The sequence below is a fragment of the Sarcophilus harrisii genome, chromosome 3 (genome assembly GCF_902635505.1).
Source record: "Sarcophilus harrisii chromosome 3, mSarHar1.11, whole genome shotgun sequence".
Taxonomy (NCBI): Eukaryota; Metazoa; Chordata; class Mammalia; order Dasyuromorphia; family Dasyuridae; genus Sarcophilus; species Sarcophilus harrisii.
In genome coordinates, this window is record NC_045428.1 from 50600039 (window position 1) to 50625086 (window position 25048).

The 25048-nt window shown below is 34.0% G+C and overlaps 1 protein-coding gene across 11 annotated transcripts in view; it reads left to right on the plus strand.

Annotated features, from left to right (window-relative positions):
* TFDP2 (transcription factor Dp-2) overlaps positions 1-25048 on the plus strand; it is a 153360-nt gene that overhangs the window by 11058 nt on the left and 117254 nt on the right. For 8 of the 11 annotated variants that reach the window (XM_031957828.1, XM_031957849.1, XM_031957827.1 and 5 more), the window contains exon 2: positions 21223-21316. The exons of the other annotated variants lie outside the window; for them this stretch is intronic. In XM_031957828.1, coding sequence (XP_031813688.1) covers positions 21302-21316 — 15 coding nt within the window. In that variant the 5' untranslated portion in view covers positions 21223-21301. The remainder of the gene's footprint in view (positions 1-21222; positions 21317-25048) is intronic. 11 annotated transcript variants of the gene reach the window in all.

Below are 25048 nucleotides of genomic sequence, written 5' to 3' on the forward strand. Positions count from 1 at the left end.
TTAGTTCACTTGCATATGATAGCATCACCTCTCTAATGTTAATGGTCTTCTGGAAAGAAGGGCAAGCAACACTAGCCTCCTTGGGTGCTTATCATGCTGATCCATGCTGATCTCTACTTTGTGTCCACCTTTTCTCTCTTTCCCATGACAGAGTAATGTGTCTGTCATTTTTCTTAGCACTGGGTATTTTTGGATTTTGGGGGAGGTGTCTGAAGAGTCAAGAAAAGATGTGCCAGAAGGGACTGAAATTAGGCCAGTTGATAACTGAAAACTAGGCATTAGGAAAAGTTTCTGAAGAGCAGGTTAGTGTAGTTGGGAAGAGCACTTCAGCTGAAGCCTAAAGTTTGAGTCCAGCTCTCACCTACCAGAAATAGTGGCCATAACCAATTACTTAATTTCTTAGTCTCAGTGTCTTCATCAGTCTTTCTCTTTCACATGAAAGTGCTTTGTTTGTAAGCATTAAAATATATTTGAATATGTTAAAATTCTTATTGTCATTGATGTGCATGTTTTGTCCCTTATTTTGAGGGAAACTTCATTGTTATTCTCATCATTCTCATTAATAATAATGATAGCAGCTAACATATAGCAATGAGATTTGCAAAGCATTTTACATAAATTATTGAATTTGATCCTATATTTATACTGTAAATATGCTATATTTTAAAATAAAACTTAATGTTTTTCATGTTACTGCATGGGTATTGCTTTTAAATTTCTCTGATACAGGGCAATAAGAGATATTTGGTGGACTTGTGGAATCTGATGAGGCTAATAATAAGCAAATCAGCTCTCTTTGTAAATGCAAAGTCTGTTCTTTCCTTTAGAGAAATTTCAGATCTTACAGAGTAGTAAATATCCAAAGTGTCTTCAAAGTCCTGTGAATTATTCTCTGAAGCATAATATCAGTTGTTTAGATAAGACAATTTTATGAAGACACTTGAAATTCTTCAGCTTCCCAACATCCCCAGCTTTTTTCTATTTTTTCTCTAATACATGTTATTCCTTTTTTTTAAAAAAATTACAAACAATAATTTCATCAAAATGTGAATAAATATCAAAATAAGAGTAAGATTCTACATAAGACATTTATAAGTTAGCCAGGTAGAATCAAAAGAATTTTTAAGCAATATGTTCTTTATCAACCTCCAGATCTGGTGATGGTTTCCTTGCCAATTGTAAAAAAGTTTATATATAGTTTTTGTTCATTAAATTTTTATTAAGTATATACTACAGTTGGACACTGCCATCAAGGAACTTCTGTTTTATTGGGGATACAATCATTACATAAGCAAATACTGTATAAGATAATTGGAAGGAGAGAACAATAGCAAGTAGGGGATTCAGCAAAAGGCTTCTTAATAGTGATTCCTGGTTAAACCTTGAGGGAAGATAGGATTTAGAAAGGTAAGAGTTGAGAAGAGAAGGCTGAGAGGAGATAATTGAATTCAGGTGATAGCGGGCAGTAGAAGGTATAGGAACAGGAGGTTAGGCCAGACTGCAAAGGCTGGAAATCCCAAACTGAGGAATTTGCATTTTATCCTGGTAGTAGTAGGAAGAGGGCTGACATGTTTTAGCAGTACAGATTTGCTAAATTCCAGAAAATGAACTGGGGAAAGGAAATGTTTTGTGGCAACGAGATTAGGGAAAGGCAATACAACCTGAGGATGCTGTTGATAAAGAGTTGAGAGAATGGGGTAGAGTCAAGAATATCTGAAGGTACTTCCTGCCTCAGACACATATTAGTTGTATTATCCTGGGCAAGTCATTTTATCTTTTTGAGCCTTGAAGCTCCCTTCCAGATAAGACTATAGAAAAAAGAGGTTAGTATTAGTTTTAATAAGATTTGGCAGCTGATTTGGCTGATAAAAGGCTTCAGGGGGAGTGAAGAGTGGAGGATGATTCTTTGGGTACAAAGCCCAGTGACTGGAAGTTTGGTGGCTTCTCAGATAAAAAATAGTGGACTTGGAGGAAGAATGGGCTTAATTTGGAATTCTGTTTTTGATATGTTGAATTTCAATGGATTTCATTGGGACAGCCAGGTAGAAATGTCCAGTTTTTCAACACAGAGATAAGGGTGAGATGCTTAGTTTGGGAGCCATCAACTTTGAATTGTTAATTGAAACCATGGAAACAGAAGAGGTCCTCCTGAATGGAGCATTGGTTCTTAACCTAAAGTTCAGGAGTTTGTGGTTAGATTTCAGAGAGGTCTGTGAACTTGGAATAGAAAGAGATTGCATCTTTATTTCATTTGGTTTCATTTGTAATCTTTTTGTATGCATTTACAAAAATTATTAAACCTATGCATGGGGTCTTCAGGCAGCTGATAAATTAACAAAAGAGGCTAAGGAGTGAGTTGGACAGAGAGGAAGAGAACCTGGAGAGAGGCAGTGCTAAGAAAAGTGATCTCTAGGTGAATAATTAGAGTATAGAATGGGGTGATAATAATTTCAGAAGTTTGAGAGATTTGAAGAAGGATGAGGACTGAGAAATTACAATAGTATTTGGCAATTGAGATCCCTGGTGATCTTGGAAATAGTTTCAGTTCTCCTAGTCTTCCATCATTTAAAAACAAATTTATTTAAATCCTAAAATAAAGCATTACTTTTATCTTCTCACTTTTGGCTTACTTTGTCAATCCCTTGCAGTCTGTCATCCAATCCCACAATTCTACCAAAACTGTCTTCTGTAAGGTTTCTAGATAAAATTGTTAAAATTAAAGTTAAAGAAAGAGGACTTACTTGGGTTTGAATTCTGCCTCTGATGGTTGGGCAAATCTATTTGTCTCCATTTCTTTATTTTTTAAATTAAGTGACCTCCAAGGATCCCTGTAACTCTTTAAGTTTATCATTTTGTAATACAGTTTCACCAAACTAATGTTGGTTTTTCCATTTCTAGTAAACTCAGCCAGCATTTTATCATATGGCTCAGGAGTGCTCTCTGGTGTCAAAATAAGATAATTTCAAAGCCTATACTCTACGTGCTATCACCTGAATTCAGTTAATCTCCTCTCAGCCTTCTTTTCTCATCTCTACCTTTCTAAATCCTTATCTTCCCTCTAAGTTTAACCTGGAATCACTATTAAGAAGCCTTTTGCCGAATCCCCTCCTTGCTATTGTTTTTTTCCCTCCTGACTTTCAAAGTCAAGTATTTATTAAGTGCCTGCTATGCTACAGAGAACTAAAAGGAAAAGATTATTTAGAGCTTTAAAGGGCAGAGGATTTTTATTCAATAAATGCCAGGAGGAAATCTGTTAATTTTTATATTGTAATAGAGTTTGAAGGGCCCTTGTTGAGTTGTTTTTCAATAGTGTCCAATTCTTTGTGATTCTGTGGGGTTTTCTTGGCAAAGAAACTAAAGTGGCTTGATATTTCCTTAATCAAGGAAATAGGGTTAAGTGACTCCTTGGGTCCTACAGCTAGTGCTTGCTTGAGTCAGATTTGAACTCAGAAAGGTGAGTCTTCTTGACTCCAGGCCCACACCTGGCTGCTCTTTAATCAGACCTTAGATGTCTTCTAAAATAATTCCTTTGTAGACAATGAAACTGAGGCCCAGAAAAGTTTGGTGCCTTGGTAATTATTGGTAAAGCTAATCTAAGGATTCTGAGTGATTCTTTCCATTGTGTTTTGTTGCTTCTCTTCAACAAGCAATTTTTCACTCTCTCTTACAAGCAAGACACTCTGCTCGATATTAAAGGAAGTATAAAGATGATAGAAGATAGCCTCTGACTTTATGGGACTTTATACATTAATTTAGTAAGGTGGGTAAGCACCTAAAATTTGAGGTAGAATTTGATAAATGTATAATGTAGGCACAAAGTGCTCTGAGTTTGCAGAGATTCCATGAGCAACACCAACATAGTAAATAATTGAGATGCAGGTAGCTAACATACGAAGGATATCTTATTTACTTCCAAGAGAACTAGAGTCACAGAGCATTCTTGGGATCATCTATCCAGCCATCTACCTCCTGGCTTCAGTCTTCACCCCAGAGCCTTCTCCAGTGCTCTGTTAGGGCCACTTTTTGGACTAGATCTGGCCACTCCAAGGCATTCTCCAGTGCTTTTGACAGATATCCCCAGAACCAGATGTTGCCTGCTTGCCATCTGGCTTCTATCCTTACCCCGATATTTCCTCAGTCACCCCACCCATCATTCCTGTCCCTTTCAACCCTACCAGCTGTATGAATTACCCGTTCCAGATCTGCCAACTTCCACTGTATTTTCTGGAATGCCTTCTTCACAACTAACAGAACGTTAGATCTGGCAATTAAGAGATCATTAGTAACTTTGGACAGGGAATTTTTAATAGAATGATGAAATCAGAGACCAGATAACTGATGGTTTAGAAGCAAGTGAGAGGAAAGGAACTGGAGACATTTAGTATAAATTATTTGCTCAAGGAATTTAGCCAAAGAGGAAGAGAAACAATGGATTGTTGACTAGGGATGATGTCTGGACCAAGTGAAAATTTTAAGAGTGGTGGGGACTTAGAGACGTTTATAGTCAGCAGGGAAGGAGCCAGTAGATATGGAGAGGTGAAGTTTAGGGAGAATAGGGACAATAGTGATGACAGTTTTGTTAGAGAAAATGGGAGAGAATGGAGTCAGAGGTTTGCCTTGGCAAGAAAAGAGCTACCTCTTGATCAGACACAGGAGGGAAGGAAGAAATGATGGGGGTGGGTGGCAGAGATATCTAACTTATGTGAGATAAAGAGGAGGGAAAAAGTAGAAGCTCTTGGGAATGATCTGAGTTTTGTTTTTTTTTCTGAAGGAAGAAGATAAATCCTTAGCTAAGGTAAGGAAGGGATGTATACTGGAAGACTTGAGGACAGATAAGAAGGTTTTGAACAGCTGCTGAGGAGAATGGGGTAATTTCAGTAGTGGGTAGGGTAGAGTGGTAAATAGAATATTTGCTTTACTGTAGTAAGAACCTAGTTGAGATTGTGTCAAATAAATTTGTGGCAGATGTAGTCAGCATGGTTCCTTGATTTCCTATAGCTCCATTCTGCAGCATATGAATAGGAGCAGAGAAATTGGCTAGTGGGAGCAAGTCACAGGTAGGGTTTGGCAAGATGTAATTGGTGTTAGAATAAGTGCTAAGAGATTTGAGAGAAGGGTGGAACTGGCTTGCTAAAGGGTTGTGACAAGGAAGGGAGGACAGTACAATGCATCCAGCCAAAGGCTGCCAAGAGCAGGAGAAGGAATGGAGATTTGGGAAAGATGGAGAACAGAATTAGGGGTCATAAGGCATAGGGAAAGCTAGGGTGTCATCTGCTGGAGGAGAGGCAGAATTGGATTTGTAGCCATGCCTGAATCATGACCAATTTTTTTCTCCTAAGACAGCAAGCAATCTGATATAGGTTATGAATACACATTCATTTTAAACATATTTTTATATTAGTCATATTGTGAAGGAAAAATCAGGAAAAAAGGGGGAAACCATGAGAAAAAAAGAAAAAAAATTGAAAATAGTATGCTTCCATCCTCATTCAGTTTCTGTTGTTCTCTCTCTGGATGCAGAGGCATTTTCTATTCCAAGCCCATTGGAACTGCCATTGCATCACTGTTACTGAGAAGAGTTAAGTTTATAATAGTTGATCATCACATAATGTTGCTATTACTGTGTATAACATTCTCCTGTTTCTGCTCACTTCACTCAGCATCAGTTCATGAAGTCTTTCCAGGCTTTTCTGAAATCAACCTGCTTATCATTTCTTATAGAACAGTAATATCTGTTACATTCATATGCCATAAATTATTCAGCCATTTCCCAATTGATGGGGCATTCTTTCAGTCAATTCCTTGCCACCACAAAAAGAACTGCTACAATATTTTGCAAACTTCTACAGCAGATTACAAAAAGAATGGTTTGTAACCACCTGACAGGTAATTGTTTGATAGACCATTGTGGGTTCATTAAGAACAAGTTATGACAGACTAATTTCTTTTTTTTAAGCAGGATTACTAGACTGATAGATTGTGATTTTTATAGACAAGAATATAATTAGATTATTGTGTGACATTTGACTCATCTTATTTGGAGGGTTACAAGATGGAGTGAGGTATATTAAAAGATAGTATGATTAGTTGGAGTTAAAACTGGTTGAACAACTAGAATGGTGATTAATGGATCATTTTCAGGCTAAAGGAAGATCTCTAGTGAAATGTTGGAAGGAACTATCCTTGGCCCTATTCCGTTCAGTATTTTAGTGAATTATTTGGAAGGCATAGCTAATCTTTTGGATGAGAAAACAATTCAGAAAAGTTTTCACAGGCCTGGTTGATGGGCTAGATTTTGTAAGATGTAACTTAAATTAATAAAATTAACTGTACATGTTCAGGATGGGGGAGAATTGCCTAGAAAACAATTCATTTGAAAAAGATGTAGGACTTTTAGTGGCCTATAATCTCAATATCATTTTGTAATGTGCAATCAAAAAGGTTAATGTTCTCATTCTGCTTTAAAAGAGGCATCATGCCCAGAGAACTTGGCAGCAAGGAGTAATAAGTAAGGAGATGGCCTTGCTATCTGGAAAATAGGAGTTCAAGTTTTTCCTTTAACATTCCTACTAGATAGGTGACAATGGGCAACTCACTTTTCACTTAATTTCTCAGGACTCAAAACAATTTTCTAAATCTGTATTACAGAAGAATTGCTACTTTTTGTTAGTACAGGAAGTTTCTAAATCAGGAAATTCCCCACACTGAAGAAATTGTAGATCCAGACCAAAAAAAATCCAGCAGGGGTAGGTGATAACTATACTACTCTCTGCTCTGGTCAGCAGAGTATCTATAGTTGTATTTAGTTCTGAGTGCAACATTTTGGAGGGCACATTAGCAAACTAGAGCATGTCCAGAAGATGGTGACCTAGGGTACTGAGTAGAACCGAAACAATGATGTATATGAATTGGTTAAAGTAACCAAGATTTTTTAGTTGGAGAAGGAAAGAAGATTGATGTTACATATTTGAAGGTTTGGGGTTTTTTTTAATAGAAGAATAGTTAGATTTGTTTACTTTGCCTTTGGAGAGCAAACATAAAGCTACTATGTGAAAGTTATGTGGTGAGTTGGACAGATGTAGGTGCAATATAAGAAAAAGTTTCCTTACAGTGGTATCCAAAAATGGGGGGAAAAGGCCCACTGAGGAAGTAGTACCCCCACATTGGAGTTTTTCAAATAGAGGCTACAGATAGCATTCCTGCTTTTTATATTGCTTAGACTGGATGACCTCTGAGGACCTGTCCAGCCCTCTAATTCTAGGATTGCATAGAAGGGCTCAAAGAAGAAACTGGATAATCTTTATAGGATAGTGTGGAGGAGATTCCTGAGGCAAGAGGTGAAATGGACTAGATAATTTTTGAGATTTCCTTCCAGTTCTTGGAGCTGATGATTCACTGTAAACAGACTTCCAAGTATTTCAGAATCTTAAGTCTTTGAAAGCATTGCTAGTGCTTTTCACTATGTTTAAAAACTTTGTGTTAGAACCTAGGATACATACCAGACAATTTTGATGAGGAGTCCCTATCCTCGGGGAGCTTACAGCCTAGAACTGGCAATGACACCAATACAATAAAAAATCTGGCTATGATGTTTTGTGAGTATTTTTAAGTTTCCCAACTTTGAGTAGTGGTAGCTCAGAAGGTTTACAAAGTGCTTTCCTTACAATATTCCTGAGAGTTCAGGAAATACAAAGTAATAGTGTAATTTCACAAATTGTAATTTTTCAAAAGAGGAAACTGAGGCAGTGTAAAGTTAAGTGGCTTGCAAAGGATCCCTCAGGTAGTTAAGTGACAACTGAAATTCAAATCTAGGTCTCTCCTGGCCCCAGAGCCATTGCTCTTCTCATTACAGCATCCCTCCTACCTCCTTTACGTAGGTTTAGGATTGTTTCTATTATTTAGATATTGTCAAGTAAGAGAAAAAAATGTGTTTTTTCTAGCCACATTTTTTATTATATGTCTTAGTTGTTAAATAAAAATTTGAGAAAAAAACCTTAATGTGATTCGTTTTTAATTTGTCATAACAATATGAAGAAATGTATATATAAATTTAAGAGTTTGATTATTTGTAAGAACTTTTTTATATATTAGAAATTTTAAAATCATAAATGTTACAAAATGATATTGCTTTGCAAGTATATGATTAGAAATAAGGAAGTTAAACATGAAGTCTATAAGCATGATAATTACAACAATGATTTTAATAGTCTGAGATGTATTCATGTGTTAGAAGAATTATTTTCAGACTAAATATGCTTAGTATAGATATTGGATACTCTGTTGCTTTGAGTTAGTTTTTGAAAAAAAAAATACATGTCTTTGCCAATGTTTTGTTTTAAAATTTTATTTCTTTCCTAGTTGAACACCAATAAAAGCATATAATTAATCTTTTAGGGAATGACAGTAAAAGATGACTAGAAACTATTGTATTTTCCTCAGTTTCTTCCTTATCTTTCTTCTCTCTTTCCCCATATATCTACTTGTTATGCAGTTTGGAAATTTCATGTAAGTTTAGTTTTTTTGTACAATCATTTTGACCTTTAAAAATATTTATGTGCTTATAAACTGTAAGAATGTGTTGCCTGTTGTGATGGAGCAGAGAAGGCTATGTTTTGACAAACATTTGTATAATTAATCCAAGAGCTGTACTGGCCTAGAAATTTTGACCCTGTTAAGCAGCATATGTGCAACAGGTGGTCTAATCCATTTAGGCCCTGAGCATAAATTAGAGGTTTAAAATTTGGTTTGTACTGGTTAATAAAAGAACCTTTTTGTTATGTTCTTGGCAAAGTCATAAAAACCTCATTTTGTTCTAAACTAGGGTGATCTCCAGCGTTGTTCTTCCTGAGGATATATTTTACCTTTTACCCTTTAGAGATATGTTACTCTTCTAATGTAATGCACATTTCGCTAAAATATTAAAATGTTCTAAAACATTCTATCTTAAATATTATTTAGAAAAAATTGAGTTAGAAATGAAAGTAATTATTTTTGAGACGGGAGGATGGAGTAGAAAATATTAAGGTTACCAATATGCTTAAATGTTATGTACTATGAGTTAGCATATTTCAGATTGATGAATTTTTCATGTAGCTCAAGTTTATCCATTTTGATGTTTAAAAATTAAACATTTTAATAAAAATATTTATGTTAACACATTTCCATGTTTTCTTAAATGATACTGAACATAATTTAATTTTTTATAACCCAGATTCATGATTATGAATATTTGTTATAGTACTGTTTAGTTCTGTATTTTCAGGATGTCAGTTTTAACTTATTCTGCTACCCGCCTCTAATAAATCCCTTTCCCCATCTTCATTTTAGTTCTACTTTCTTTAAGCTGGTAACTCAGTAATCACATATATTAAAATTTGTATTTGAAATATCAGTTAGGAGAAAGAAGGCCCAAGCTTATGTTTTTAATGTAGGTGTTCTGTGACTGCTACTTTAGGGAAATCAAATCCCTAAAAAAAAAGAAACTTTTGATATTTAAAGCCATGTTTGAGAGCCCAGATTCTTAAAATGTGGTTCACAACCCTCTGCGGGGTCTCATAACAGAATGTGGGGATCGTGAAATTATGATTTGCGATCAGCAAATAATTTGTATACCCATTTTATATGCCTGCATGCTCTGAGATCATGTAAAAATTTCTCAGGCAAAAGGGGGCCATGAGTGAAAAAAGCTTTAGAAGCCCTGGTTTAGAGTATTAGTTGCTGATTTTTTTGCTCTTAGGACTCCTCTATAACTCTTAAATGTTATTGAGGACCTTCAAAGTACCTTTGAATATATCTTTTGGTATTTAACATATTTGAAAGTAAAACATCTTAGTGTAAATATGAAAATAGATTTGACTTCGTCAATGCCCTGAAAGGGTTTTGGAGACCTCAGGGGTCCCTGGACCTCAGCTTGAGAACTATTGTTCAAGAAAATTGAAGTCTCATTTGAAGCATGTGAAGATTCTTGTGTGTTTTTAAACTTTCATTTATGTTATGACCAACTAGTAGGTAGTTTGATTAGCAGTTACTACAGATAGTGTATGTATATATATGTACATATCTTTATATGTTCTATATATGTTCTATGTCTATTATCAATAAAGGTTCTGATTAAATCCTTATCCGATTAACTGGCTTTTGTCACATAATTGTAGTAATGGATAGAGTTTGTGTCAGTTCTGATTTTGCTATTTATCTGAAATTATTTTGACTTGCTTTTAATGCACAATTCTAAGTTAATATGCAAAATAGTTGTATGAATTCATAGCTCCATCAATAGTTTATTTAGTATTGTCTCAAATTGAATGAGTTTCCATTTTGCATCATTCTTGCTGATTTGTGAGGTAAATCTTTAGGGTTTTTTAAATTTGTATTTTCTCTTTAAATTATTTTTTTGGAGTATTATTTTCATGTGGTCATTTATGGTTTTATTTTGAAAACCTCATCTGCTTTGATTATCACTTGGGGAATGTCTCTTAGTTATAGATGTGTGTCTGTATTTAGTATATCATATTTATCAGTGATTTTTGATGCTTTTTAAAAGCTTTGTAATTTTATGTAGTTAATATTGTCTCTTGGACTTTCAAGATCACTTTTATCCTTTGTTTAGTTAAGAATTCTTTCCCTACATGGGAAAGGTAACTCTAGCCAAACCTTTAGGATTTAAAAAAAATTACATAGCCTTTTATTTCAAATAATAAGCATTTATTAAGCCCCTACTATATATTACTAACTATACTGAGAGCTTGGGGATACAGAAACAAAAATATAACAATTCTTACCCTTAAAAAGCTTACATTCTGGGGCAGCTAGGTGGCGCAGTGAGTAGAGTACCATCCCTGAAGTCAAGAGGACCTCAGTTCAAATGTGACTTCAAACTTAACACTTCCTAGCTGAGTGACATTGGACTAGTAACTTAACCCCAATTGCCTCAGCAAAAAATAAAATAAAATAAATTTTACAATTAATAGCTACATTCTATCAGGGGAGCCAACATATTCGTATATGAAAATATAGATATATACAAAATAGATTTCAGAAAGGTACTAGCAAGTGAAAGGAGAAGGAAAGGCCTTCTATAGAAGATTGTATTTGAGCTGAGTCTTGAAAGCAGCCAGAGACTACAGAGAGATGCAGATAAGGAGGAAGAGCATTCCAGCTATGGGGTAATAGGCAGTGCAAAGGTCTAGAGATATGAGATGATATATGTTTACACACACACACACACACACACACACACACACAAACATGTATGTGTATATTCAGATTTATATCTATTTGGATCTTTTTTTTTTTTAAAAAAGAAGTTTTTTTTTCCATTTTGTATTTATTGTGACATGATTTAAGTTGCTGTTCTAAACCTAATTTCTACCAAAACTGTTTTGTAGTTTTTCAAACATATTATGTGAAACAAGGGATCTTTCCCCTACAATAGTTAATGTTCTTGTTTTTAATCTAATACTTCTTAATTGCTAGTTTTTTTTTTTTAATTGCTTCTGGTTCTTATCTAATCTGTAAGCCAGGTAGAATTTTTTTTTTTGCCACTGTAAAGAGCTCAGTGAAAATTGAAAGAGTCAGTGTTCTTACCAAGTCCTGCCCCATAGGTTATAGAGTACTATAAACAGAATCAATATTTATTTCATTGTCTATTAAATTATACTTTTATTTAGAAGACTATTAATTGGTTGTACTAAATCAAGACAATATGTAAAAATCAATTCTTATAGAAGTCTGAGTTAAGGGACTGAAAAATTTTAAAGAATTTAAATTCTCTTGGAATCTTTTACCTATAGAAATGAAATAGAAATAATGGTAACTGTTTGCCTTTTAGATATGGTGCCTTTGCTTGATTTTGATTTCCATTGATATCGTTTACAATAGCATTTTAAAATCTCTGAATACCATTTAGGCAAAGATAGGTGTTTTACTATTCAGTCAGCTTTAGTATTCATTTTTAATGTGTTTCTTCTCTATTCTAGTTTCTATTTAAAATTGTACTATCTTGAAAGCCGTGTGATGCAAGCTGCCAAGTAATGATTGGGAATAGAAAAGGGTCTACATTTTGAGACCATCTGTGTGAGGTGCTTTGTTTGAAACTGACAAGAGGTCATGGCAGATGGCGAAGTCATGAAGTCTGGCTTTTTCAGCTGGACAAAAAGTGTTCATGAAGCTGGAGGAAGAAACCCAACTGTTTTTACTGGTGTTAAAGCTTGGATGAGCTAGGTTTGAGCCTTGACAAAGCATTCTGCACCAGTGCACATGACTTTGTTTCATCTTTCAAAAATTACTAGTGCCACTTAAAATGGTGACCTCTTATACACTGAATTTCATGTTATACTTTTACTGACCAGAATTTTAAAGGGTTAAAGACTATGTAAATTTTGTCTTTAAAGACAGTGTAAAAACAATAGTAACATTTAATAGTTTGGAAGATTTTATACTTAATCACATATTCTAGTTTGTTAATATTTAGATATAGAAAGAAGATAATATAAGCAATTACAGAAAACATCCTATAGGTTGTATTTTTGAAACAGATTTTATTTAGAAGCAAAATCTATTCTGTTAGGAAAGAAAAGAAAATGCCAATTAAAAATCCTCCTAAATTTTGTGTTGTAGAATTTAGGTATTACATGTTAAAATTTTCTTAGTCTCTCCCAATTAATCTGTATTAGTCAACACTGACTGAACTTTCATTTTGCATAGAGAACACTGTTAATTGTTATATATATAGAGAAATAATATGGATAGAATTTAATTTTAGTGAATGTGATAGAACATAAAAATTGGTAAGCTTTATTTTAAATGGTAGTTAATTGTTCCCATGTTCCAGAGAGATAATATATTACTGATTTTTTTCAGATTATGAAAGTTGCAATTTTGAAAGGTTGGAGAAAAAATGAGGAATTATAGGGATATATTTTTCATCCCTTCTAAATGGTAAATGTTTTTGTTTTCTTTATTGTGATTTTATTTGAATGCATTAATAGTCAATAAAATTCAATGATTTTTAATGTGCTTTAAAAATTATTTTCATTTTAATAAAGTTTTTATGGAACAAGAGTATCATTGGAATATAGATATGGATAAATTTATGAAAACCCAAACCTTATGTGATGATTTAAAATAAGATGAGTAACAATAACTGATCTTTATGGTCAATTCCATTTACCAAACTTTTATTAAAAGTCTATTTATCTATTAGGTGCAAGAATGACATACAGTTTAATAAAGTGTTTCTTATTATTAAATAAGATTCTAAAACTAGGGAAAGGAGACAAACGAGGGATTTATGGAAGAGATAGAAAGGGTTGTCTTAAGGTGGATTAGAGAAAAAGAATTGGAGAGATAAAGCACTATCTTTAAAGAGGAAGAGGAACAAAAATGGAAGAAATCATAAACCTGACTTTAATAACTTTAAGTGGGAATGTATCAAACAGCCCAATAAAATGACAGATTGGATTAAAAAAAAACTACATAGTTCCACAATCTGTTGTTCACAAGGAAAGACACAGACAGAATATGAGAATATACAACAAAATTTACTGTGTACCAGGTTTATCTAAGTAACAGTTGTAGATGAAGCAAAAACAAAAATACACAAATTATTTTGATAATTATAACTCTATAATATGGCTTGAGATTTGGTACTGCAAAGCATCTTTCTTTCCTTTTTTTTCATTAATTTCCATGTTAGTCTTGACCTTTTTTCCCTTCAGACAAATTTTGATATTTTTTGTTTCCTATCTTTATAAAGTATTTCTTTGGTAGTTTAATTGCTGTGGCATTGAACATATAAATTAATTGTCATATTATTTTATTATAGTGGCTCATCATTCCCAGAAGCAATTAATATTTCTCCAGTTATTTAACTGTTTTTATTTGTGTGAACTATTTTAGAATTATGTTCAAATAGTTCTTATATGTCTTGGCAGGAAGACTTTGAAGAATTTTATACTGCCTGTAATTATTTTAAGTGGGATTTCTCTTTCCATCTTCTTCTGGATTATGTTGGCAATATACAGAAACATGGATGATATGTTTGGACTTATTTATATCCTGTAACTTTACTAAAGTTATTAATTTTTTAAATTAGTTTTTTAAATCGACTCTGGGATTCTCTATATCATCTGCAGGAAGTGGTAGTTTTCGTTTACCTATTTTTTTTTTTTTATTTTCTTTTTCTTGTCTTAATGCTGTCATTTCTATGATGATATTCAGTAGTAATGGTGTTAATGAGCATCTTTGCTTTATCAGACTTCATCTTATTTGAAAAGCTTCGAGCTTATTCTCATTACAGTTAATGCTTGTTCATAGTTTTAGATAGAGAGGCAGCTAGATGGTGCAATGAATAGAATACTAGCTCTGGAGTTAGGAAAAACCTGAGTTCAAATGTGACCTCGAATGCTTAACACTTACTAGCTGTGTGACTTTGAGCAAGTCACTTAACCCCATTTGCCTCGCAAAAAAAATTCAAAACATAATATAGTTTTAGATAGATACTACTTATCATTTTAAGGTAAGCTCTATTTATTCTTATGTTTTCTAGTGTTTTAAAAAAAACAAGAATGGGTATTTGTTAATGAAATCTGTTTTATTTATTTTTCTAAAAACAGCTCCTATTTTATTCATTTAAGTTTTTTATTTTTATTTTTATTAATTTCTCCTTTGGTTTTCAGGATTTCTATTGTTATTTGGGATTTTTGTAATTGATGTTTTGCTGGACCTTTTTTTTAGTTGTATGCCTAAATTGTTCATTTGCTTTTTATCTTTTATTGATTAAAGAATTTAGATACAAACTTTCCCCTGATTATTACTTTTGCTGCATGCTACAGATTTGGTGGATTTGTGTCATTGTTGTCATTATCTTTAATGAAATTATTGCTTTTTTTCCTATAATTTTTTGACCCACCCATTCTTTAGCAGTAAATTATTTAGTTTTTAATGAATTTTTAAGCTTTGATTCAAAAGTTGTATACTGAATATAATTTTTATTAAATTATGGTCAATAAAAGGTAGATTTAACATTTTTGCTTTTCTGTATTTGTTCATTAAGTTTTTATGCTATAGTACATGATCAGTTTGTAAATGTGCCATTCATAGCTAAGAACAGGTATGCTCCTTTCTATTCCCTTTCGGTATTCTCCAGAATTCTATTACACCTAACTTTTCAAAACTTTTATTAGGGTCTTGTATTTCTTTCTTATATATTTTTTTGGGTTCAATTTATCTGTATCTGAGAAGAGTAAATTAAGATGCTTGCCATCTGGGGGAGAGGGTGGAGGGAGGGAAGGGAAAAATCGGAACAGAAGTGAGTGCAAGGGATAATGTTGTAAAAAATTACCCTGGCATGGGTTCTGTCAATAAAAAGTTATTAAAAAAGAGTAAATTAAGATTCTCTATTATTATAATTTTATCATCTGTTTCTTCCTATTAGTCACTTTGATTTTTTTCTTTAATAATTTATATGCTGGGACAGTTAGTGGATATGTGTTTAATATTGCTTTCCTTAGTTTATCTTCTCTATTATTCCCACCCCACATCTTTTCCTACTTAATAGGCTAATGGATAAAAAAAAAAAATGTATTTTTGAGCCTAACTATGTGTATTCTTCTTACCTTTAGTTAAATTAGATGAGAGTGAGGTTCAAGTTCATTTGGCCTTTTCCTACAGTCCCCTCACTGTTATATCAACTCCCTTTAATGTGTCTCCCTTATGCAAGATAAATTTTCCTATTCTTTCTTTCCATTCTTCTCCTCTCTTAGTACATTTCTCTTTATTCTACTTATTCTATTCTTATTTTAAGATCCAAGTACAACCAAATCATATTCAGGCCCCCTGTCTACTTGGACTCTGTGACCCTTGGTGAAGATAAAATTCTGAGGGATTACATGTATCATCTACCCATATAAGAATGTAAGCCATTTAAATCTCTTATGATTTCTACTCTCGTTTTATCTTTTTATTTTTTTCTTGACTCCTATATTTGTAAGTCACATTTTCTGTTCAACTCTGGTCTTTTCATCAGGAAAGTTGAAAATTCTCTTTTGTTAAAAATTCATTTTTCCTCTATACCTATAGAATCAGTTTTCTCTATAAATTATTCTTGGCTGTAATCCTAGAATCTTTGCCTTCTGGAATATCATATTGCAAGCTCTCTTCTCCTTTATAATGGTGACTGCTAAGTTTTGGATGGTCCTGATTGTGGTTCCTCAATACTTGCATTTTTTCTTTTGGGCTGCTTGTAGTATTTTTCTTCCTTGATCCATATGATCTGGATTTGCGTTGTAATAGTCCTGAGAGTTTTTGTTCTGAGGTTTCTTTTAGGAAGTCACTGGAGGATTTTTTAAATTTCTACTTTGCCTTTTGATCCTATGATACCTGTATAGTGTTCATTTATGATTTCTTTGAAATACCATGTTAAGGAAGTTTTTTTTGTTGTTGTTGTTTACAGCTTTCATGTTTCTAATGATTCTTTAATTTTCTCTCCCAGATCTGTTTTATAGGTCGGTTGTTTTTCCTATGAGATCTTTCACCTTTTTCTATTTTTTTTTTTTTTTTTTTTGAAGTGGAGAATTTTCCTGGTGGAAATAGCAAGGAAGATTTCACATTTGGCTGCTTAAGTTTGGCTTTAAGGGATGGATGGAATTTCAGAACTATGTGAATCTTAAATTGTGAAGAACCAATAGACATGGGAGACATCAAAGGGGATGAGAGTAGGGGTGTAACATGGCGTCTGTGCTTTGGCTCCTTTTCAAATTCTGTTTCCTTTCAGTCCTTAGCTGAGGTGCTAACTTCCCTGTTATATTATCTTTTTCCTTGAATCTTTCATGCTGCTCTGTTTGACCTCTGTTATAATCTTATTCTAACACCAATTATAATTATTTTGTGCATGCCTTATCTTCCCTTTTTGTATTATAAATACCTTGAGAATGAGGACTATTCCATTTTAAAAAAATTCTTTCTGTACAAAGCTACCATCTTGGGCTTGCCATATTATAAGATGCTTAATAAATATTTGTTAAACTGAAAATGAAAAAATTGAATGTGATCATGAGAATAGCATCTCATGGTTGCTGCCAAACCACTTATGTCTCCTGGTGCCATCCATCCTGGCCCACTCTCAGGTCCCCACAAAGCACTACCCTCTGTTACTTCACTATGCAGCTATGTTTGGGTTCACTTTATAGCCTGTACATCTTCCAGGAATGTAAAGTTAGCAAGCTTCTGCTCTGTTGGCAGGGCTATAGCTCCATTAGCCTCTCACTGACAGTGTTCTGCTGAGATACTATCTATAGGGCCACAGACTACTGCCTTCCATGGCATAAGGTTCTTCTTGTTAGCCAAACTGCTCCCATCTAATGGTCCTTATTCAATTTCTATTCTTTGTAGCATTTGACCCTACTAAATTTTCTCTTTTTTCCTTGACTTTTCAGTTTGTTCTTCTTTTCTGTCACCCTCAGCTATCTAGTGGCACTTTGTTTTTTCTTTCTCAAAAGTCCTTTGTGAGCCCTGACTGTTTTTTTTTTTTTTTAATCAATGTTTTGTTCTTGCTCTGTCCTTGTCTTTGCATTCTCTCTTAAGAAATCTCATTCAGTCTTTGGCTTTCAACATTAAATTTCTACTTCTGTGGAGATGACTGCAAAATCATTATATCCGTTCCCTGACCCCTCTCCTAAGCTAAAGATTCAGTATCTTTAACTAACTACAAAATATGATTTATTGGTGACCTTTTTCTAAAATGTTAGACTTAGGATTTTCTGTCCAAATCTGCTTCTTATTCCAATTTCCCTATTTTAATCACTCATATTATCATTAGTCCAAGCTCCAAAGTTCAAAAATTCACCATTATCTTTCTCAGCTCTCATATCTAATTAACCGTCAAGTCTAGGCAATTCTATCTTTTTAATAACTCAACTTCTCTAAACTCCCAATGTCATAAACCTAGAACAGATTTTAATTACCAGTTATTTGAACTATTGCCATATGACAGAAAACATACCGGAATTGATATAAGGGGACAAAGTTCAAATCCTGGCTGTGCTAGTTGATCTGAGAAGATTAATCTGAGCAAATCAGTTTCTCATCTGTAAAATGGGAGGACTAGACAAGATGATGTCTAGGGTCTCTTCTGGCTCTAAATCTAAACTCCTATGATGGTCCCATGGTTCTACTCTCTTCTACTTAAGATATAAACTTTTTAACATCTCAAAGAATGATCTGGGGAAACTTGGGATTCTCGAGACCCATTCTGAGGGTCTATAACATCAAAACTATATTCATGCTACCAAGATGTTTTAATTTCTATTATGATAAATATTTATAAATATATATCAAAGAAACAAAAACTCTTGGGGGGAAATTTTAAGAATATAAAGGGGTCCTAAGAACAAAAAACTTGAGAACTACTGGTGAAGCAAAAAGAGCCCTCCCTGCACTTGAAGTCAGGAAAACCTAATTTGTGTTCACATCTAACTTCAGACACTCCTAATTGTGTGAGCCTCAGGCAAGTGACTGAATTGCTCTGTGCCTTAGTTTCACATGGTTAGCTATGTTTCCTGAATGTGAACCATTACATATGACTGTTCTGGCTACATGTGTTCTCCATAGGTGTAATGCCTTACATATGAATCTTTTGTGTGCTTGCTCTTCTCACAGAGGATGTGTGCTAGGTATTTGTGGGAGAAGAGATCAGAGTTTTTGAGGCAGCTAAATTATACAGGGTTAGTCCTGAAATCAGGAGGACCTGGGTTCAAATGTGACCTCAGACACTTACTATTTGTGTGACCTGAGCAAGTCACTTACCCCTGTTTGCCTTAATACATCATCTGTAAAAAATGAACTGGGAAAGGAAATGACAAACCATTTCAGTATCATTGCCAAGAAAACCCCAAATGGGATCACGAAGAGTTAGACAAGACTGAAAAACAAGTTCAAGGTTTATGGGAAGAATATTATGTTCATTACTATAATATTGTGTTTATTTTATCAAATACCTATGCTTTGTGCTAAGTAGGTCTTCTGATTGACTAGTCAAAATAAGTTCATAGGTGGAGGAGTGTCAGCTATGGATTGATCCACAGATTACTTTGAACCTGGATAATTAATTGGGGGATCCACAAGTTAAGGGATGCTAAGTAACTTTAATTCTATTTAAGCCTCATAACTGTCCTGTGAGAAGGAACTTGAAATAGTTGTTATTTCTGTTTTACAGATAAAGAAAGCAAGCTCAGAAACTTGAACATTAAAATTCAAATTTCCTAACTCCAAATCCAGTGCTTTGGTGACAACATCACCATACCTCATCTTCTGAAATAGAAAGCATGGTTGATATCACTGGAAGGTTTTGAGGAATAAAGAAGGGAAGTTGACTGAAGCCTCATTCTCAATAAAACATAATGCTCAATCTTCTGCCACAATGTAGAGTTTGAGTGATGGGATGGAGCTTCACTTGGGGGCTTATGGAAATTTGGAATACTGTGAGGTGGGAGGGACTTTATTCCATTTGAAAGAAAGTAGATTTATCCTACATATATATATTATTTTCTTATGAGTTCTTAGTTTATGAAATTAGTTTTAGTTTGATTTTTGAGTAGAGGTGTTGAAGAATTAGGAAAGGGGAATTGTGAAATTCTATGTAGATAGCAAGTAAGTGAATCATAAAATGGAAAAGTCTGGATAAAAGAGTTAGAAACTGATATGAAAACAAGTGGAGGCATAGGGGTGGAATACAGATTGAAGAAAGTGAAGGCATTAATGAATTGCAGTTCATTAAGATTATTGTTAGGGTAGGAGATAAAAGGAAGGTTGTGTTTAGAGGATTCTCTGAGATTAAGAATCTTAAAAATAATAGTGTTGTATAAGAAAATTTTTTTATAAAGAAGTTATGATTGTTTTATCTAGATCTCTAAAATATTTTTAATATAGGGAAACTTGGATGGGTTTTTGTTTCTCTTTTTTATAGGAACCATGGTCAGATAGAGTCACTTGAATTCAGCTTTGCTTTTAGGGAAAAAGAAAGACTCCTAGAAGTATTAAGAAAAATTCTTATCTACTACTGTATTAATTCTTAAACTTGCTTTTAGCTTACTTAAGATATTAGGGAATTTTTGTTTTTGTTTTTAAATAAACCCTTTAATTGAGTCAAAATAATTACTGGGTTTTGTAAAATTATAACTTTATTATATATGTCATTTTTGTTGTATTTTCATGACTTCAAGATACTTTTACATATATTATCACATTTGATATTCACAACAATCCTGTTGATACTGACACAAATATTAGGCTCATTTTATAAGTAAAGTGGCAACAGTTCATAAGAACTTCATAAAAAGGACCCTGGACTGATAACCATTTAATTGGATTCCAGTACCAAGTTAATATTATGAATTTGGGCAAGTCAGAACTTTTCTGAATAATGTCTTAAAATATAAAATCTGATTTACATTTATTTACCTCTCTAGGTAAGATTATTTTTTAAAAATTAGCTTAATATCACATTTGATATTTTTATGATATATTAGTTACTTTATTAAAATTTTATATACAAATCCAAAGTTTTAATGTTAATATTCAGAACACCAACAGCTATACAGTTTGGTCCTTACTCCCAGAAATGCTGAATTTAGGGTAGATATGATTCATATCTACTATTGTGGCATTTGCAAATATACAATAAAGAGTTATTAATAACAGTTACTACCTTTATTTCTTTAGGATTTTGTGGGGTTTTTAGAGATAAATATTTGGATCATTTTGACCTCAGAATGGAGAAATCAAAAATTGGGGAGTTGTTTATAATGTCTTGTGATCTTTTGTATGATCCACTTTCTTAAGCATAAAAACATAGCAAGACGTAAGCCAATCTTAGTTTTAAGTACAAATAAAAATTCTATTTCAGCCTACCTTTTAAGGAATTATAGTTACTTGCCATTGTTTACCTTAGATTAGATTGGTTACAAAGAGCCATATCAACGTTGAATGAGCATCCAAAATACACTAGACTCTTAAGAAAAAAGAGAGGTTCAGGCAGTTCTGTATCCTCATCCCCTTTCATTAATTTAGACAAATTTAGATACACACATGAAAAAGGAATAGGTCCAATTAGACTTCCCCAAACACCTTATTTTTCTTATTCTTTCTAGCTTCATTTGGACAGGGGAAAATATTTTAAGAATATTCTAAAGGTCTTATATTTCTCTACTTCTTTTTATTTAACAGGATGTTTCTTTTGAAGTATTTTTGAAGATGAAGAATTTTTTTATGCTTTTAGAGACACTAAAAAAGACTCCAGTCTGACATGACGACAGAAAATGTAAGTGTTAATTTCTTTGAGGTTTATACTGTCCTCTTCTGTCAGAGGTTGATTTCTGGTAAATTGCTGTCAAATTGCCACCTTGCAGAGAGATACAGATTGCTGATGCCAGATAGAAAGACCTTTTACTGGACTTTTAAGATGTTAAGTTCTTGCTGTTTGCTGGACAGTTCCTCATATATCAGTTGAATACTTCAATTTCACCGGAGGACTTGTTTAAAAATACTTTCTTGGTTTTCTTTTATCTTAATGAGAATGTCTGGACTGTATCAGAAGGGCACTGAGTATCTTTCTTCAAAAAAGGAGTGTCATCTTCTGCCTTCCAAAAAATGCTTCCCCCTCTTTTTGTTCCTCATCTCAGAACCCCTTGATATCATCTGAATCTCTTTTCCTTTTTCCTCCATTCTGTTATAATGATACAGCCTTCTCTTTGCCTAGAAAAATCACCCTTGACATGTGCCCTTGACTCTATCCTTCCCTCCTTCCCCAGCAGATTGCAGTTTTTTTCCTTAATATATTCAAATGTAGCGTTGCATCCTCTCAGTTTATCATCCTGTATTTCTCCTCCCTATCTCAACCAGACTCTTTGGAAAAAGTTGTCTCCATATGATGCCTTTATTGCCTTTCTTCTTAATCATTCCTCAGCCTTTTTTAGTTTGACTTTGTGTCATCACTCCACTGAAACTGCTTTCTCTCAGAAAACTGAAGTTTTATTTGATGTTTTATTTGATGAACCTGCTGATTTTTTTTTCTAAGTCTCTTCTGACCTAGCTGCTTCATTCAACACTTGTTGACTACCCTCTTCTCCTGGTTATTTTCTGTAGATTTTCATGCCACTATTCTCTCCAGTTCTCCTGTCTTAACCATTTCTTCTCTGATAGCTCGTCATACATAACTCATCTCTTTATTATGGGCTATTCTTGTGGGCCTGAATCCTTTTTTTCTTAAGTCCTTATATTGTCACTCTCGGTGACCTAATTAACTTCTTTAGTTTTAATTACCATATTTATACAGATGACTCTCAAGCCATTTTATTTATGCAGATGACTCTCAGATCTATCTCCTGTGAGCTTCAGTCCTACACCAAAAACTTCCTGTTGGACATTTCAAATTGGGATGACCCAGAGACACTTCAAACTCATCATGTCCAAAATAGGAATGATTATCTTTCCAACCAAAAACCACCCTTCTTCCAAACCTATTTCTCTTGAAAGCAAAAGCACTGTAATCTAGAATCCTTTTAACTTCATGAATTTGTGTTATTTTCAACTCCCCATTCTCCCTATATAACTGAGAATATATACCCAAGCAGATGCTTCATTCAATCAATCAACACACTTCTATTAAGTGTCTAAGGTGTTATAAGTCCTGTAGTAGGCCTTGGGATACAAGTACAAAGCGTGAAGCAGGAATTCAAAAGAAATTAACTCCTAGTGGGAGAGACAAGAAGTGTGTATATATAGCATATATATAAGTAATATATATACGTAAGATATTCACACATACATAAATACACTAAGTATTTAAGTACAAGATAGGGAATAAGAGGGCTATTAGTTGGAAGGATCAAAAAAGCTAAATGCAGAAAACGGTACCTGACCTGCATCTTCGATAAAGAGAGGTATTCTTTGAGGCACAAGTAAGGAGCAATTGCTCACCGGACATGGAGTCAGCTAGTACAAAGCTGCAGAGATATAAGATGGATTATTTTAAGTAAGAAACAGTTCAGCCAGGTCATAGAATGTTGGAGGGTACAGATAAGTGTGATATTCATTGATGCTATAAAGATAGGTTTGGGTCTGGTTATGAAGAGTAATACAAACTAGACAGAAATAGAAACTATTTTAGTGGTAGTTGGAATCTACTGGTAAGAATTTCATGAGTAGTGAACTAATTTGGTCAGATCTGGACATAAGGAAAATTAGGAATCTTTTGATACTTTGTTTGCATGCTTATCTCCCTACTAGACTATAAGGTTCTTAAGGACAGAGCTGCTTTTGCCTCTTTTTGAATCGCCACTGCTTAGCACAGTGCATGGCATATAGTAGGAACTTTGTTGGTAAAGGAGTGGAGGAGAAAAGGATAGAAGGCACCTGAGGTATAGGATTTGTGTGGAAGAGGAGAAAAAGAAGTCACAGCAAATACTCTCAATTTTTTTTGTAACAGATGAAGCAAGTTTCTTACCCAAGAGAAATGGGGGGCTGGGGAAGCCATGGAGGTTTGAGGAGGGCTGAAAACATTTGGGAGCTGCTATAGAGAATGGATAATGAGTTAACAAAAGAGGTATAATAGGATTACCTAGCAACAGTGAAGGCCCAGTTGATATTAGGTAATAAAAGTTTGGGGTAGACCAAGTCAGAAGACTGCGTGATTTTCTCCATCTTATTTCAGCCACATGTGTATAGGAGTGAAGGTGGTGAAAAGGAAGAGTCATCTAAGGTTGAGGCTTGACTGGGAGTAATCAGTGATACATAGTCAAGAGTAAAGGAGGGGGTAAGGTTGAATTGGCTCACCAAGAAGTTAAGAGGGGAGAAGGGAGAGAAAGTGCAGGGATTTGGACTGGGAGAGAATCGAGGGTTAAGGGATTGGAAGTCATAGTGTGACTATGTAAGTAATGGTTACATGAGGGAAGGCAGAGCAGGGGGAGATGAAAAGCCAGGAGAGGATGGTGGTCAGAGAAGGGGATGTCTGAATTCTGGAACATGGAGGTGGTACATTTTTGGAGGGCTGGCAAGGCCAAAGGTCTTTGTGGGTAGAGAATTAGATAATAGCAAGTGAGTACTAGGCTGAAGAACTGAATGATAGGATATTTGAGAAAAAAAATCAGTATGTATATTAAAATCCCTAATATGAGGGCAGGAGTTGGAAAGGACAAAAAAATTGTAAGCCAAGTATCAAAGTCATGAAGGAAGGATTTGGGTATCTGTAAATAATGGCTACTGGAATTTTGATTGTATAGCAGATATGAATAGCATGAACTTCAAAGCAAGAAAGGTTATTGAGTGGTATAGGAGTCAGGAAGAGCTATTCTTTGCCCTAATCAAGGCTTTATTATTTCTATTTCTTTCATTCCGTTGCCTATTTTCTCACTTTCTTCTTCCTTTTCCAAATCTCAGTTCAGTTAGTTATCTATTTCAGCTCTACACTGTCACATCTCCACAGTAATTTTGTATACTTGGTAGAGCTGGTATAATGATTATTCCCATTCTATTAATGAAAAAGCTGAGGCTCATTGCAGTCAAGTATTTTGCCCAAAGTCACATAGCCAGCAAGAATCAGAGTTATGACTCGAAATTGGTTATAATTTTGTGTTCTATCATATTGTGCTACCACTATAGATATGCATGCATATGAATACAAATAAACATATGTATATATACATATGTACACATATAAACATATGGTCATTTTAATTTAGGAAATATGTAAGTTTTATATATAGGAAATTATATATGTGTGTGTACATATGCAATCTATATTGCGATTTTAATTTAGGAAAGGAAGAAAACAAGCATTTATTAAGCATACTTTGTGTGCCAGGGACTGTGCTAAACACTTTACAAATATTATCTTTTTTGATCCTTACAACAACCCAGGAGGGGTAGGTATTATTATTATCCTCATTTTTATAGTTGAGGAAACTGAGGCAGACAGGTTAAGTGCCTTGCCCAGGATCACGCAGCTGGAAGGTGTCAGAGATCAGTTTTGAACCCAAATCATTCTGACAACTGA